This window comes from Trichechus manatus, unplaced genomic scaffold, assembly GCF_000243295.1.
Source record: "Trichechus manatus latirostris isolate Lorelei unplaced genomic scaffold, TriManLat1.0 scaffold00062, whole genome shotgun sequence".
NCBI classification, from domain to species: domain Eukaryota; kingdom Metazoa; phylum Chordata; class Mammalia; order Sirenia; family Trichechidae; genus Trichechus; species Trichechus manatus.
In genome coordinates this window covers 4,569,644-4,584,250 of record NW_004443998.1, presented here as the reverse complement: position 1 = coordinate 4,584,250, position 14,607 = coordinate 4,569,644, and the positions used below count along the sequence as shown (strand labels likewise).

Genomic DNA, 14,607 nt, shown 5'->3' with positions numbered 1-14,607 from the left:
CGGCGAGGCCCGGCCGGCCCTCCACGCCAGCCTCGGGGTCCGGGGCGAGGCCGCCCCGCCGGGGTCTGTGCCCTCTCCCCATGCCGCGCCCTCGGAGGGAAGCCACGTGACTCGGAGCGTGCCAGGCCGCCCTCCCGGTTACCGCGCCGTTGGCGGGGTCCGCGCCCGCGGGGGCCTCTCCGGGGCGTGGGGAGCCCGGGTGCTGGCGAAGTTGCTGAACGGACGTGCGCAGCGGGGAGCGCACGTCCGCACCGCGCGCTGCCGTCGCCTCCCACTCTTCTGTCAGCTCCTTCCCTCGTCCCGGTTCCGAACTGGACGCCTTGCTTTCACTTCCAGATTGAAATTTTCAGTTGGCCGGGAGCCCCGGTGGCGCCGCGGTTAAAGCGCTCGGCCGCTAACCGAAAGGCGGGCGGTTCGAACCCACCAGCCGCCCTGCGGGAGAAAGATATGGCAGTCTACTTGTGTAAAGGTTACAGCCTGGGACACCCTGTGGGGGCAGTTGTACTCTGTCCTGTGGTGGTGTTGTGAGTCGGAATGGGCTCCACGGTAGTGGGTTTTTTTTGGCAGTTCTTTCAGATTCTCAGAAAGTCAGTTTTGTCAAGGGGGAAACGTCACGGTTTTGACTTGGTATTGACTTGGGCAAGATGTATCGCCTTTTATGAATGGACTGGTCGGCGATGGGTTCGGTTTAATTTTGGCCTATGTTTATGCCCCGGTTTTAGGAAATTAACTCCTTACACTTCATCCCAGTGTGTGCAGTTTCAAACTTCGCGTGGGAATTGGTGTTTTAAGTCAGGTAACCCACTGCTGTCGAGTCGATTCCGATTCGTAGAGTTCTGTAGGACAGAGTAAAACTGCCCCATAGGGTTTCAAGGCTGTAATCTTGACGTAAGCAGACTGCTACATCTTTCTGTCGCAGAGCGGCCGGTGAGTTCGAACCAAAACCCAAACCTGTTGCCGTCAAGTCGATTCCGACTCATTGTGACCATGTAGGACAGAGTAGAGCTGCCCTATAGGGTTTCCAAGGAATAGCTGGTGGATTCTAACTGCCGACCTTTCGCTTAGTAGCCAGCGCTTAACCACTGCACCACCAGGGCTCCTTTAAGTCACGCAGAAGTGCTATATTCGGGCAGAATTTTAATGTTCTATTCCAGAGGTGGTGCCTAAGGGTCACGTCTTAGGGGGTCCTCTCTGAAGGATTATTTCTTACCTAGTAAGCATTCCAAAAATGTTTAGTGAACAAGATAATACGGTTGCTGACAGATTCTTTTAACCGAGGAAACCAGCGTTCAGATCAATTGGAGCGCCATCTCAGGATTATAAAGCTGAATGGAGACACTCAAACCTTTAGCTTCTGACCTCAGAAGCTGATGTACACCTCAGTGTAGAGCTCTTTCCTGTACCCTACTTGACTTGCAAAGCATGTTTCTTTTTCCTTTAATTTTGAGCCTTAAACTCATTGGAAAGATTCATCTTTGTGCTTTCCAAGTAGTGGCAGAGGAGAAAACTATGGTATCAGGAGAACCTAAACTTAATTTACAGACTTTGAAAAATAAGTAGTGCATTTGAGGAAAAGAGTATTTTCATAAATTTAAGTAACAGAAAAGTCAAGATTCAGTTTCCAAATTACTTTATCTGCTCAGACGTCTATATAATACACCATTTTTCTCCTAGCTGGTACTTTTGTTTTGTTTGATCTGGAATTATTACAAGAATCTTGACTAGTTTGATGTATTTGAGCCTGAGGTCAATTGCTGATGAACTTATTTTTCTTTCAAGGTCTTTTATGTTTTATACAACAGTTAAGCATGTTTTTTGACTGTGCAACAATTAGATGTGGGCCAAAATTGGAAGCATTTTCAAGAGGAGCAATCCAAGGAATTAACATATTTCATCCAAAAACCCTGACAGTCTTGACAAACCGTGACATGCCATTGATCATAAGAAATATCTAAAGTGATACTTAAATATGGGGAAAACATGCATATTAAAATATATCAAGTAAGATGTATCTAAGAGGTCCACGGGGTCCTGGTGGCACTGTGATTAAGCATTTGGCTGCTAACCAAAAGCGTGGCAGTTCAAATCCACCAGCTGCTCCTCGGAAACCCTATGGGGCAGTTCTAGTCTGTCCTGTACGGTTGCTGGGAGTGGAATCGACTCGATGGCAACGGGTTTGGTTAAGAGGCCCACCTGGAAATCAGAGCAGCATGTATTTTCCATAGCTTACTACTAAACCCACAGATGGCCCTTTACCCTCAGAAGTAAAACATATGTCCTGCATGCAGGCTTACTGAGTATATTGATCGTGCCTCTAGCAACTGTGTATAAATCCTAGTTGATAAATTCAAGTGGGGAAAGAGTTGGTTTTGATTACTATTTCTGGTACATTTCAATTTTTATCTGGATTTTCTAAAACAGCATTTTTGTATGATGGAAATTAGGGAAGAACCTAAAAGCTTTAAGAGTGTTTGGGCCACTTCCATTAGGAAGTCACACCATTAGGAGTAACAAGCCACTCTACTTTCCAGGGATTGTACTCAGCTGGTCATAGAACGCATACAGAAATTGCATACTTGGTTCATTACACAAGGTTCCAGACTTGTCGGTGTGGTGAAATTAGATAAGTAAATATGATCAAACTTTCAGTGAGCTATCTGGTAATGAAAGGATTATTCTGGGTAGTTGAGTATTCCAGATCACTAAAATATGTGTTGGTGGGTGTTTTTTTTTTTTTAGATTAAAAAAAAAAAAACTCTTTAAATCCTGAAACTTTTATTTTAATAATTGAAGATTTCTGAAGTGAAAGAACTTTTTAAAGGGCAACATCCTGAGGAATTTTAGTATTGAATTCAATTTCCAGAATCATTTATATAGTATAGTAGTACTTTCCTCAGGCATCAGCTGACAATTATTTTGTTCACATTAGCAAACTATGTCAAGTGATAAAGCTTACCCCCTTTAATAAAGTACCAAGATATGACAATCTAAAATAACTTTGAAGGCAGTCTTCTGAAAAATGTATTGTGTATTCACCCGTTTTCCTTTTGTGGTATTGTTCAGTGGCTTGAAAAGACGTAAGTTTACATCCTGCCTTTGTCAGTGTGTTCTCTGAGCAAGTGACTTGAGGCCTGAGCCTCATTTTCGTTGTCTGTAAAATATTGTTATGAATAAGAAAATATGTGAAGCACGTGAAATAATAGTTGCAAAATAAATGTTGCCTTCCTTTGCTCTACTTTAAAAATCTGATTGTAAAATAAAACACAAATATAGACAACTACACAAAACAAATGTATGGTTTAGGGAATAATAAATTGTGTACTCTTTTCATCCAAAATGTCCAGAATTTTCCTTTAAAGCTCAGTAATTTTCATTAGAATATGTATGGGATTGGTGATTCTTGGTTTGTAGTCTAATTTTAATTCATGTTCTCTTATGCCTTGTATAATTTTTTTAGTAACTCATTTAGAAATACTACATTCCAGTTTTGATCCAGTTTTGAGTATGTCTTTCTAGATTGTGCTTGTTCTACAGATGGTGTTCTGTTCCTTATTCTCTCTTTTTCTTTCAGTAATTTTGTATGGGACTTGACTTCTGTACTTTCTGTTTCTCTTTTTATGTGAATTTAGTGTTCCTGAGCTTTTAGAAGGAAGCTTAGTTCAGATAGCTTTCATAACTTAGAGAGTTCCTTCTCTTAAAAAGATAGCAGCTTGTTAAAAATACAGCAGCTCTGTTTCCCTGCCCTCTGTTGGTCTGGGCCTCCTCGTTTCCTGCCCGTTGTCCCCGCCTTGCTCAGGTTGATTTTGTTCCTAGTGGTCGCTCCTCATTGTAGGCCCTGTCCTGGAAGGCGCCCTGCTGGACCAGTTTTGAGAGTTCACCACTCTGGTCCCGTTAGGCCTTACTGTGGGTCCCTTGCCACCTCCCCACTATGGGAGTGGACTGACCTCCTAGTGCAGCTGCTGTTCCCAGACTGCTGTGCTTTCCCCTGTGTTGGAATTCTCTTGTCTTGGTTGCTTCTGTCTGGTTTCTCCCACGTAGCTGTCATAACCTCAGGGTTTGTGGCTGTGGTGATTTGTTTCTACCCATTTGTGTTTTGGGATTCTTAGGGGGGATAACTTGTCATCTAGCTATATGGTAAATGCCCTTGATGTTTTTGGTTTTGCTCTCTAGGTCAGTGATCATGCGAAGATTCAGGAAGATCCCCAAACAGTGTCATTCCCTTCCCAGAATCTGCCACATCCCTCTTAGACCTTTTTCTTTAGTAGGGTGCTGAATACAGTTTATTGTTTTCTATGTGTTCTTTTCTCGAGACCTCAAAAGGTATCTTCACGAACATCATTTATTTTATTATGATGATCTCAGGGCTGTTGAGGGGTGTTAGCCTTAAACCTCTAGGCTTTTGTCTTTTAAAGTTTTATAAATAGGTGTAATAGATTTTCTGTCTTGTGATACTGGCTTTCATCTGTCCTTACTGTTCATAGGACCATCTAGCCCCTTTTTTTCTTCCATTAGTGTACTTTTCTGACCTGCCGAAGATTTGGAAGTCTCATTATTAAACTTTATAACTGTGTGTGAAGGGGAATAAATAGATTCAAGCTCTTGAGGAGAAGGAACTTTGTTTATATTACTGGGGGCCTTTTTGCTTTCCCCCGAGTTGTTGAAGCTGTCTGTGTGCTGGATAGGCAGGGTTAATAGCTGAGGCAGAAAGAAGTGAGGTGTAAGGAAGGATCCATAGTATTTACTCAGTGACCTCAAGTGTCACGTGGTTGAACGTTTTTAAAAATTATTTAAAAAAGTATAAAAAAAATTTTTAAAAATACATTTGAGTAAACATTATTTAAAGAAATGTAGACAGTCCTTACTTCGCATGACAGACCATAAAAATGACTGTGCATGCTGCAACTGGGCAAAGTGATCTTAATAATCAGTGGAGAAGTTACAATGGTTTTTGTAACCTTTACATTTTTTTGTTAAAATATTAAAAACTCTTACTGTTATAAAAGGATAGAGAAATACTAAAACTTATGTTTATTTAGTATAGTATAATTTAAAACATTAGAAACATTGAAAATTGAAGTGTCTTATTTCTCTGTAAAAAATTTATCAAAGTACTTCGAGCAGTGCTTACCTGTGCATCTTTTCTGTGCCGCGGCGGAGTCCAGCATTTCACATTGTTGTGCTCTCAGTGTTGCAGAGTTTATCTCCAAGAATTCCTTTAATATAAAGTTTTTTGCACGTGTCACTTCTGGGACATCTTCATCGTTTTCCAGCCTCTTTCCTCGTTTATGTTGATAACTTCCCCTCCACCACATTCTTCTGGCTGCGCATATCTGGAGTCTCAAATGGTGAACAGCGTCAACATTCTGTCAGCAGTTTCTCCAATGGGGGACACTGTCAACGTTCCCACTTCAGCGATTTCTTCTATAACTTAATTTAATTCTTCCAGAATTGTCACTTTTCATTTCTTTGCTGTCCTTTCATCTTTCTTGGCCAATCCTTTGGATTTTCCCTATCTTGTGTTTTATCATTGGTAGTCAAGGAGGCAGCACTGCTGCATGCTTTGCTGTCTGTTGTGTAGTGAGTAATCACTAAAAGTCTTTGAAAGAAAGGGGCAGGACTGGTCACTGATCATGATGCTCATTTGTTATTGGTGTAGTGATTTGTGGGCCGAAGAGTTGGCAGCATTTCGTACTTCATGCAGTTATTCACGGTTACTGTATGGTAACCGAAATTTGAGCTGTGTTGTTGGGGATTGGTGTTCGTTAACTACATCATGGTATAAACCATGGTAAGTGAAATTTGTGCAAATCAGAATCATACAAACTGAGAGTTTGGCTTGTAATGTTAAAAAAACAGGTTGTACTTGCATTTGGTGAAAACTGTGAAGATGATAATGGTTCTGAGTCTGAGAAGTTTATACGATAATGTAGTAGTCTTTCAAACATACTTTGAACATCTAAAAAAATAGATTCCTTAAAGGGAATGTGTGTGTGTGTGTGTGTGTGTGTGTGTGTGTACTCAGACTAAGGGCAGAGTTCTGAAAGGAGAAAGCTTTAGTGTTTTTTGTACTAATAACATGTTCTCTAAGCTTCTGCGTGTTTGTATGATTTGAATTTTATAGGTTGTTGAATGTCCATGTGACTAATGCCTTCCTTTTTGTGATCTGAGTAACTCTTTCTGGCCTACGGTTAGGTTCCTTTTAGAGCCCTCGTCTGTAGTTGGCTGTGATAATTGCTTTTCCTTCATTGCAGATGAAGTGGCCATGGTGTTGTAGGCAAGGTCTGCATTCACTTTTGCAGGTAAACGGAGAGGGGAGAGGGATGGAAAGGGTTACTCAAGTGGCTGAAAGACTGGCTTAAACATTTTTTGTGTGACAGATTTTACACTTAGAGAAAAATTTTTAAAAATCGCCTGTAGTTTCGTCACTCGGGTACAGCTTCTGTTGATATTTGGTATGTATTCATCCACTCTTTTGTTTTTCATACATGTGCGTTTACTCTTGCACTTTTACACAAAATATAGCTAAATGGAATCATATTATACATGCTTCCTTGAAGTGGATTTACAGGGTATAAACAAAATTTTAAAGCTTTTTATGTTGTACAATTTAAAAGAAAAAAAATTACAACAAAATAGAGACTGATCTAGTAAAATGAACATGTTGTACTTATCATCCAACTTCAGTGATTCAATACATGGTCAGTCCTGTTTCCTTTATGCACACCTACTCCCTCTTTCATTATTTTGAAGCCAATTCCAGGTTAATATTTCAGCACCCCTAATTAAAAATTTTACATTTCGCAAAACTGGTTTTCAGTGAAGTGTTATCAGTGTACGCAACAGAAATTAAAAAAAATTTTCTTGGTGGTTTGGCTTAGATGCATATGTATATGTATCATTTTTCTCGGGTAATAGAAAAAACCTGAATATGGTTAATTTGTACGTGGATATACTCCAGCAACAAAGCATTTAGTGTCCTCCTAGTACCTCCCTCATAGGAATGCTGTGACAGTAGGACAACCGTAGAAGTTATTGTCTGAACTGGGACACTTGAGATTCAAAGGGGACACTAGTAATAATAATGCCGGATTAACAGACATAAACTAGGACTATATTTTGGAAAAACTGAGTTGTACGTTCACTGTATTATTAGATAAGACACGTGAAGTTTTCAGTACCGTGTGTGTGTGTGTGTGTGTGTGTGTGTGTGTGTGTGTGTGTGTATGTATGTGTGTGTCTGTGCGCGTGTCTGTCTGTCTGTCTAATGTGGTCAATAAATGGTAGCTTTTATTCAGTTTAAGTGTTTCTGTATGCCTTGTGTGGGTATGTATTAAAATCTTCCTTTTAAAAGGAGTGTTTTGAATTGGTAACTTAGAAAGTCCTAAGTTAATAGTTTTTGTTTCTGTGCATTTTTGGAGCAGACAGTAACCCACCATTTTAAAAAAATAGGTCTAATCTTCATAATTAAGAAGCTGTTTGTATTAATATTTGCAGCTGGAAAATGCTGGTGGAGACCTTAAGGATGGCCACCACACCTACGAAGGAGCTGTAGTCATCCTGGATGCTGGCGCTCAGTATGGGAAAGTCATAGACCGAAGGGTGAGGGAGCTGTTCGTGCAGTCGGAAATCTTCCCCTTGGAGACACCGGCATTCGCCATCAAAGAGCAAGGATTCCGGTAGGCTTTTCACTGATGTTTTCCTGAAGAGACTAAGCTTAGATTGTCGGGTATTTTATTATTAATTTGCTCGGGCACTGGATTTTTCTGTGAAAATAAGATACGCAACTGTTTTACAAGAAATTTCCCATGGCTCTGATGAAAAAAAATTAAAGAAGAAGCATAAGCTTTTCAGTTAAGAAGGTTACCTTACTTTTAACTGCACAATTATAAGAACGTAGTGTTTGAGTGTTTGATGTTTCCTAGGAGTTAGATGGAGCTGTTATGGTCATGTGTTCTTTCATTGCAAAGCTTTTAATCAAAGGAAAATACGCAAGAAGTTGAGTAGAGTACTCAAAAGAGAGGAATTCTGTATTAGATGAGCCTCTTGATCGCTAGTCTAGCTTCTATGAGAGATTTCTTGTGGCTAACATAAGATAATTCTTATATTAATTATATTATGCAATTATATTGATTTTAAGCTTGTGTTTCTTCCTTTAACAGCTATTTCTAGTTAAAGCTCTACCTTTTCTTATGGAATTAATGTTCTTTCTTTATTAAAAATATTTTTCAGAGGCAAGCAACTGCAATTTTTGTCCCTAACTGCTCTTAAACCTTAATATTAGACATGCTGTGCTTCTCCCAAAATATGATTTATTTTTCTTAAAACATAATTTTTTTCCAGTGGGAAAATAGGTAAAAGAAACTTTTAAGACTTCATAGATATATATTCATTATCCTGTGATTTTTTAGTTCTGGAATTATAAACCAAACCAAACCCATTGCCGATGAGTTGATTCCAACTCATAACAACCCTACAGGACGGAGTAGAACTGCCCTATAGGGTTTCCAGGGAGCAGCTGGTGGAATCGAACTGCTGACCTTTTGGTTAGCAGCCAAGCTCTTAGCCACTGTGCCCCCAGTTCTGAAATAGAGAATTGGACATTAGAAAAAGCAGGTTCAAATTTAATTTTGTTCTAGTCTTGAGATTCAGATAAAAATAATTGTCTTTTTCAAGCTGTAGAATTTTAGAGTAAGACGGGACCGTGAGGTTTATCTGATTACTAGTGAGAACTTGATTAGTAGCAGTCTTGATTAATAGTGAGAACTTGATTAGTAGAGGTCTTGATTACTAGTGAGAACCAGCCTGAGAAGGATCAAAGAACTGTGCAAGGAATTGGAATGGGGAGCCTTTTGGTCTGTGTCAGATCTGCGCTCTACCACCCTCCCCCCCAAAAACAAATAAATGCCAGATAAACAAACAAATCCCCAGAAAACTAACCCAGACTAAATGTTTCGGAATAGGTAGCCAAATACTTGGCAGTGGAAGTCCAGTTGTTTTTCTTTTTTGGTCACTGTGCTTGTACCTGATCATAAACAGTTGCTAGGCCCTATTTGTGCCTACAGCTTCTTTTCTGTAATAGGGTATAGGAACTATAGCACCGTGCTTTTATTACTGTAATCGTTTCTGCTGAGCTATCCATTTGATCACCCTTTTTCTAGAATAATTATTCATTTTGTGACACTAGGGACCTCTTAACCTACCTGCTTGTAGAACCTTGAACTGCCTGATTGACACAATTGCCAGCAGAATGACTTACTGGACCTGGTAATTGTAAGTTAGTTTCAAAATAGCAGGGTGGAAATATAATAGAAGACTATAAAGCACGATTAGCTCTTCTCAAGATATGTTGAGATGAGAATTTTCCTAATTGGTTTAAGTACTGCTTGAGTTTCAGACTTGCCTAAGCCCATCGCATTTTTTAAAACAGCACTAAGCGTCTTACGGCCTTGGGTTGTTTAGCAGATTAATGAGGGCTGCTGGGCAGCCTCACGGTGGTTATCCTTCATAAAACTAAATATAACATAGGGAGTTTCTAGCGATTTTGATTATGAAGTGTGCTGTATAGAATTTCAGCTTCTACTTTTTTGAGGAGCTAACTTGCAGATCTACCCTTAGATCTAACCCCATAGCCCTTTATGGTTGTTATCTTAAAGATGCATGTTTACTGTTTGAGTAGGTTGTCCTCAGTCGCTCTTTTGTAGGAGATAGAGAGCCCTGGAGGCCAGTGGTTAAAGCACTCAGCTGCTAACTGAAAGGTCGGTAGTTTGAACCCACCAGCTGTTCTGTGGGAGAAAGATGTGACAGTCCACTTCCATAAAGATGACAACCTTGGAAACCCTGTGGGGCAGTTCCCTGTCCTATAGGGTCAGGATGAGTCAGAATCGACTCCACGGTAGTGGGTTTAGTTTTTGGTATACACCATATCTCATGTTACTCATATAAAGTTCAAAGGGTGGGGCCTTTCAGCTCACTAAATTTAAAAAATGTCCTAGCTTGCTGAGTAATTTTTATGAGTTTGATTTTTGTTACATTATGCTTCTGGATGTATTATAAGCCTAGCAATATATTTTGTATGCTTTTACATGGTAGGTAGCCATTAACTAAAAAGTGAATTGTAATCCAAATTTGTTAGTAAGCAGATTTGGTTAGATTTGGAGTGCATTTTCTTTTAGAAATACAGTGTAAGTCAGGAATTCTGCAGATTCAAACTGAAGTTGGATTGGAGGGTACCCTAAGCTGAGTGAAGTTTGTAAGTGTGCCACATTGTGTGAGTGTGCGTGTGGTCTGAAGGGACCAGCTGCCACCACAGTTCCCACTGTTTGCAAACATGGAGAGGTGAAGGCCCAGTGTTGCTAGATTTTTCTTCCCATTTTTGCCTAAAGAAAGCCCAGAAGTCTGGAATTTTTTTTTACCTTTTTTAAAATTATACTATAGATGAAGGTTTACAGAGCATATTGGTTTCTCATTACACAATTAATACATATATTGTTTTGTGACATTGGTTGCCAACCCCACGACATGTCAACTCTCTCTTCTCGACCTTGGGTTCCCTGCTACCAGCTTTCCTGTCCCCTCCTGCCGTCTTGTCCTTGCCCCCAGGCTCGTGTGCCCCTTTTAGTCTCGTTTTGTTTTATGGGCCTGTCTTATGTTTTGCTGAAGGGTGAACCTCGGGAGTGACTTCTGTTCAGAGTCAAAAGGGTGTCCGGGAGAGAAATCTGCAAATATTAAAATGTGTTTCAGTAAATGCTAAGGGCCAAATAAGATCTATCAGTGGCCCCTTGAGGAACATAGGCCTTTTGTTTGTAGCTTCTTTTACAGCTCTAGTTGGACTGATAGAATGCTCTGTAAAGTGGAATGTGGCTGAGTTCTGAGGCATATAGCTTCCTTTCACGGGCCTCAGGGAAAACTGTTGGGAATGTTAACAGGTTTGAAACAGGCAAAGTTAGGTATCTGTACTTCGCATTCTGCCACCTTCGTTGTATTTTGCTTTGAGCCATCCGGGCCTTAATAACACCTTCTATGTCATCCTCTGTGGCCTGCTTTTCTTATTTAACTAAGTGTCCTAGGCGCCCCAAATGCTTACATTTTCTGTCTTCAGAATTCCCACTTCTCCATTGATGAGGAAAACAGCAGAGACGAGTTCACGCTAACCTTCACAGATACGAACACTGGTATTTACATATTTGGAAGTTGGTGCTTATTAACAAGTTAATGTTGAATTGACAGACTTCCAAACATTGCAATAGAGTAAAAATAGTTAAGCTGTGTAGGAGGGCATTAATAAGCTGTGATAGAATCTGGATCTGTTCCAGCATACTGAAAATATTAACAAAATCACTGACTCTGTATTTGAGTCTCCCTCAGTGGTACAAGGGAGCCCTGGTGGTGCAGTGGTTACAGCAATAGGTCAGCAGTTTGAATCCAACAACCGCTCCTTGGAATCGACTCAGTGGCAGTGGGTTTGGTTTTTTTTTGGTTCAGTGGTACAAAGGGTCCCTGGTAGTGTGGTGGTTAAAGCACTTGGCTGCCAAACGAAATGTCGGTGGTTTGAACCTACCAGCCGTTCCGTGGGAGAAAGATGTGGCAGTCTGCTTCCGTAAAGATTACAGCCTTGGAAACCCTGTGGGGCAGTTCTTCTCTGTCCTGTAGAGTCACTGCGAATCGGAATCGACTGGACGGGAGTGGGTGGGTCAGTGTTGCACAGGAGGGAAGGCGTAGACTCTGTCAGAGGTAGGGGTGAGATTCTTCACTGACCCTTTCTTAAATCCGCAGTGCTGTCATCATCTCTGGAGGACCGAATTCCGTGTATGCAGAAGATGCGCCCTGGTTTGACCCCGCGATATTCACTATTGGCAAACCTGTTCTCGGAATTTGCTATGGCATGCAGGTACTTCATGGATTTGCCTGAGGGTTGACTTACATTCTATTTTACATTTATTTTGCCTGAGGGTTTGTGACTTTAACACTGTGTTAGTATTTTCTGCCTTTAAGAATATTTAGGATATCTGACTGATGAGATCATTCGTGTATATTACAACTGATTACGGGTTATTACATTAGTATAAAGGAGCCCTGGTGGCGCAGTGAAAAGTTGGCGGTTCAAACCCACCAGCCGCTTCATGAGAGAAAGACGTGGAGGTCTGCTCCTATAAAGATTATAGCTTGGAAAAACCCTATTGGGCAGTTATACTCTGACCTATAGGGTTGCTATTAGCTTTACTCTATGGCAGTGGGTTTGGTTTTGTTTGTTTGTTTACCCTAGTATAGCAGAACTGACCTGACTGGGAATCTATTCTCAGAAAACTTAACTACACTACTTCACACCACAAAACACTGTCCATTTAAAAAAAACTTGGACATTCAAATTTACATAAGAGTTGCAGAAATAGTGCACAGAGCTCCTGTATACCTTTATTCAGTTCCCTAGTTGTTAACATTTTTGAACCATTTGCGAGTAAGTTGCAGACATAATGCCTCGTTACTTGTTTTATTTCCCAAGTCCAGGACACTCTTATAAAACTACAATACAGCCATCGATATCAGAAAGTTAGTGTTGATTCGGTGTTAGCATTTCATCCAGACTGCCGTCAGATTTTACTGTTGTCTTATTAAATGTCCTTTTTAGCTCCAGGATCTAATCCAGGACCGTGGGTTGCATTTAGCTGGCATGTTGTTTAGACTCCTTCAGTCTGGAATAGTTCCTCGTCTTTCTCTGTCTTTCATGACCTTGACAGTTCTTAGAAACGAACAGGCTGGTCACTTGGTGGATGATCCCTCAGTGTTGGTTTGTCTGCTGTTTCCTCCTAATTAGAGTCAGATTGTGTGTTTTTGGCAGGCGTGCCACAGAAGCGATGCTGTGCTTACAGCATCTCGTCGGGAGGCACACGATGTCCATTTGTGCCATTACCGATGACGTTGCCTTTGTCTGCCAGGTGTTTCCATTGTGAAGTTCATTAATAAATATGTGTATCTTGGAGTTGTATCAAAAACAAGAATAAATAAGGACTAATTGAGATCTTGAGATAAGGTACTCCTCTGTGAGTTTTATGTTTAGAAATCTGTTTTTGCTGCTCCGACACCTTTTTTGCTTACTTTATTTTTAAATAGTATAGGTTTATCAGATAAGTAGAATATAGTTTTTTGAATTAAAAAAAACAAAACAAAACACCAAACTGGTTGCCGTTGAGTTGATGCCGACTCATGGTGACCCTATAGAGTCGAGCAGCGCCGCCCCATAGAGTTCCCAAGGAGTGGCTGGTGGAGTCTAACTGCCAGCCTTTTGGTTAGCGCAGCCTGAGTTCGTAACCACTGCACCACCAGGGCTCTTGAATAGGATGATAGAAAGACAGTGCTTCGCCAGTTGCGTTCTAGATTCTCGCTTACCAAAGAATGATTTTATTCCGTAAAACCTATTTACTAACGAGGTAGGAATAGAAAGATGTTTAAGAAGCTTTATCAGTGGTTGTTGTCTAGTTAAGACAATTTTTAATAATATATCTTATTTAACAAGAGCATCTAAAAATTGAGTAGCTGGGAAAGTATTCCCTGAATTATAGTTAATTGAAATGTTAGGGTGTTCCGTTGTGGTATTCTGGTTAGTACCAGAAGCAAGACCCTTAATTTTTTTTAACTTAGGGGTTTCTGCTGTGATAAAAATGGCCAAATTAATATACATGCACACAGATTGACTTGTTCAGTTTGAGAATTGTCTTGACCTCTTTTTCCTTCTGCCTACCTTTTGGCTTTAGCACAAAGGCAAGGACATGGTCAGATAAGAAGTGGACCTGATCTAATTGTGAGACTCTAATCGACCAGAATGGAATTGATGTTAATTAAAATATCAAGGTTTTAAATTTCCTCATAATATTCTGATCCTTCCTAATTAATTACTGAGAATTACCTGATAATTTTCAATTTCTTGAATGTATGGCTTAATAATAAAGATGTTGTATTCATCTCTCCCAATGGTTGAGTTGTTTTAAGCCCTTGAAGTGAGGACAATTTGAAAGTCTAGTAAGTGGGCAAAGCAGGATGTCTTTTTTTTTTTTTTAATTTTAAAACAATTTGGTTGAGACTTATGCTTTAATATGAACATTGCACAAAGGGAAGCATTTTAAAAAGCAGAAGGTGACAAATCAATATATTTTCCTCTTCTTGTTGGCTCTGGAGCTTTCTGTGGAGGAAGGAAATATAAATCAATGTTCACTTACGAATGGGAATGTTTTTATTATCCTATTCTTGATAACCCAGAGCAGAGGATCATGTAAATCATTGGCCTGAAACAACAATATCAGATTTGGTTCTTGCTAATTATTTGTTACGGTTTTCTACTTTGATTTAGAGGAAATATTGTCTCAAATTATATAAAGTACAAACTACAAACATGCATATTTTCTTCTCTAGGCAGTAAGTGTTTTATAGTGAAGGATTCCCCCCGCTTTAATGTTCTATGAAAAGCCTAAATAGTGATGGAGTTTGACTTAGGTAATAACTTTATGTCAACAGTTATTTTTAGATTTTTTCACTTTGTATCCTAAGGTAAATATATTTTATTAGAAGAGATTGCATCCTGATGGAGTTGAATGTTGGAAATTGGCTCACTTTTTT

The 14,607-nt window shown here is 40.0% G+C and overlaps 1 protein-coding gene across 1 annotated transcript in view; it reads left to right on the top strand.

The window, feature by feature from the left end:
* Positions 1-7,488: 7,488 nt before the first annotated feature.
* GMPS (guanine monophosphate synthase) overlaps positions 7,489-14,607 on the top strand; it is a gene marked incomplete at its 5' end in the record, with an annotated part of 43,413 nt that continues 36,294 nt past the window's right edge. Inside the window, 2 exons of the mRNA XM_023733843.1 lie at positions 7,489-7,676; positions 11,773-11,887. Coding sequence (XP_023589611.1) covers positions 7,489-7,676; positions 11,773-11,887 — 303 coding nt within the window. The remainder of the gene's footprint in view (positions 7,677-11,772; positions 11,888-14,607) is intronic.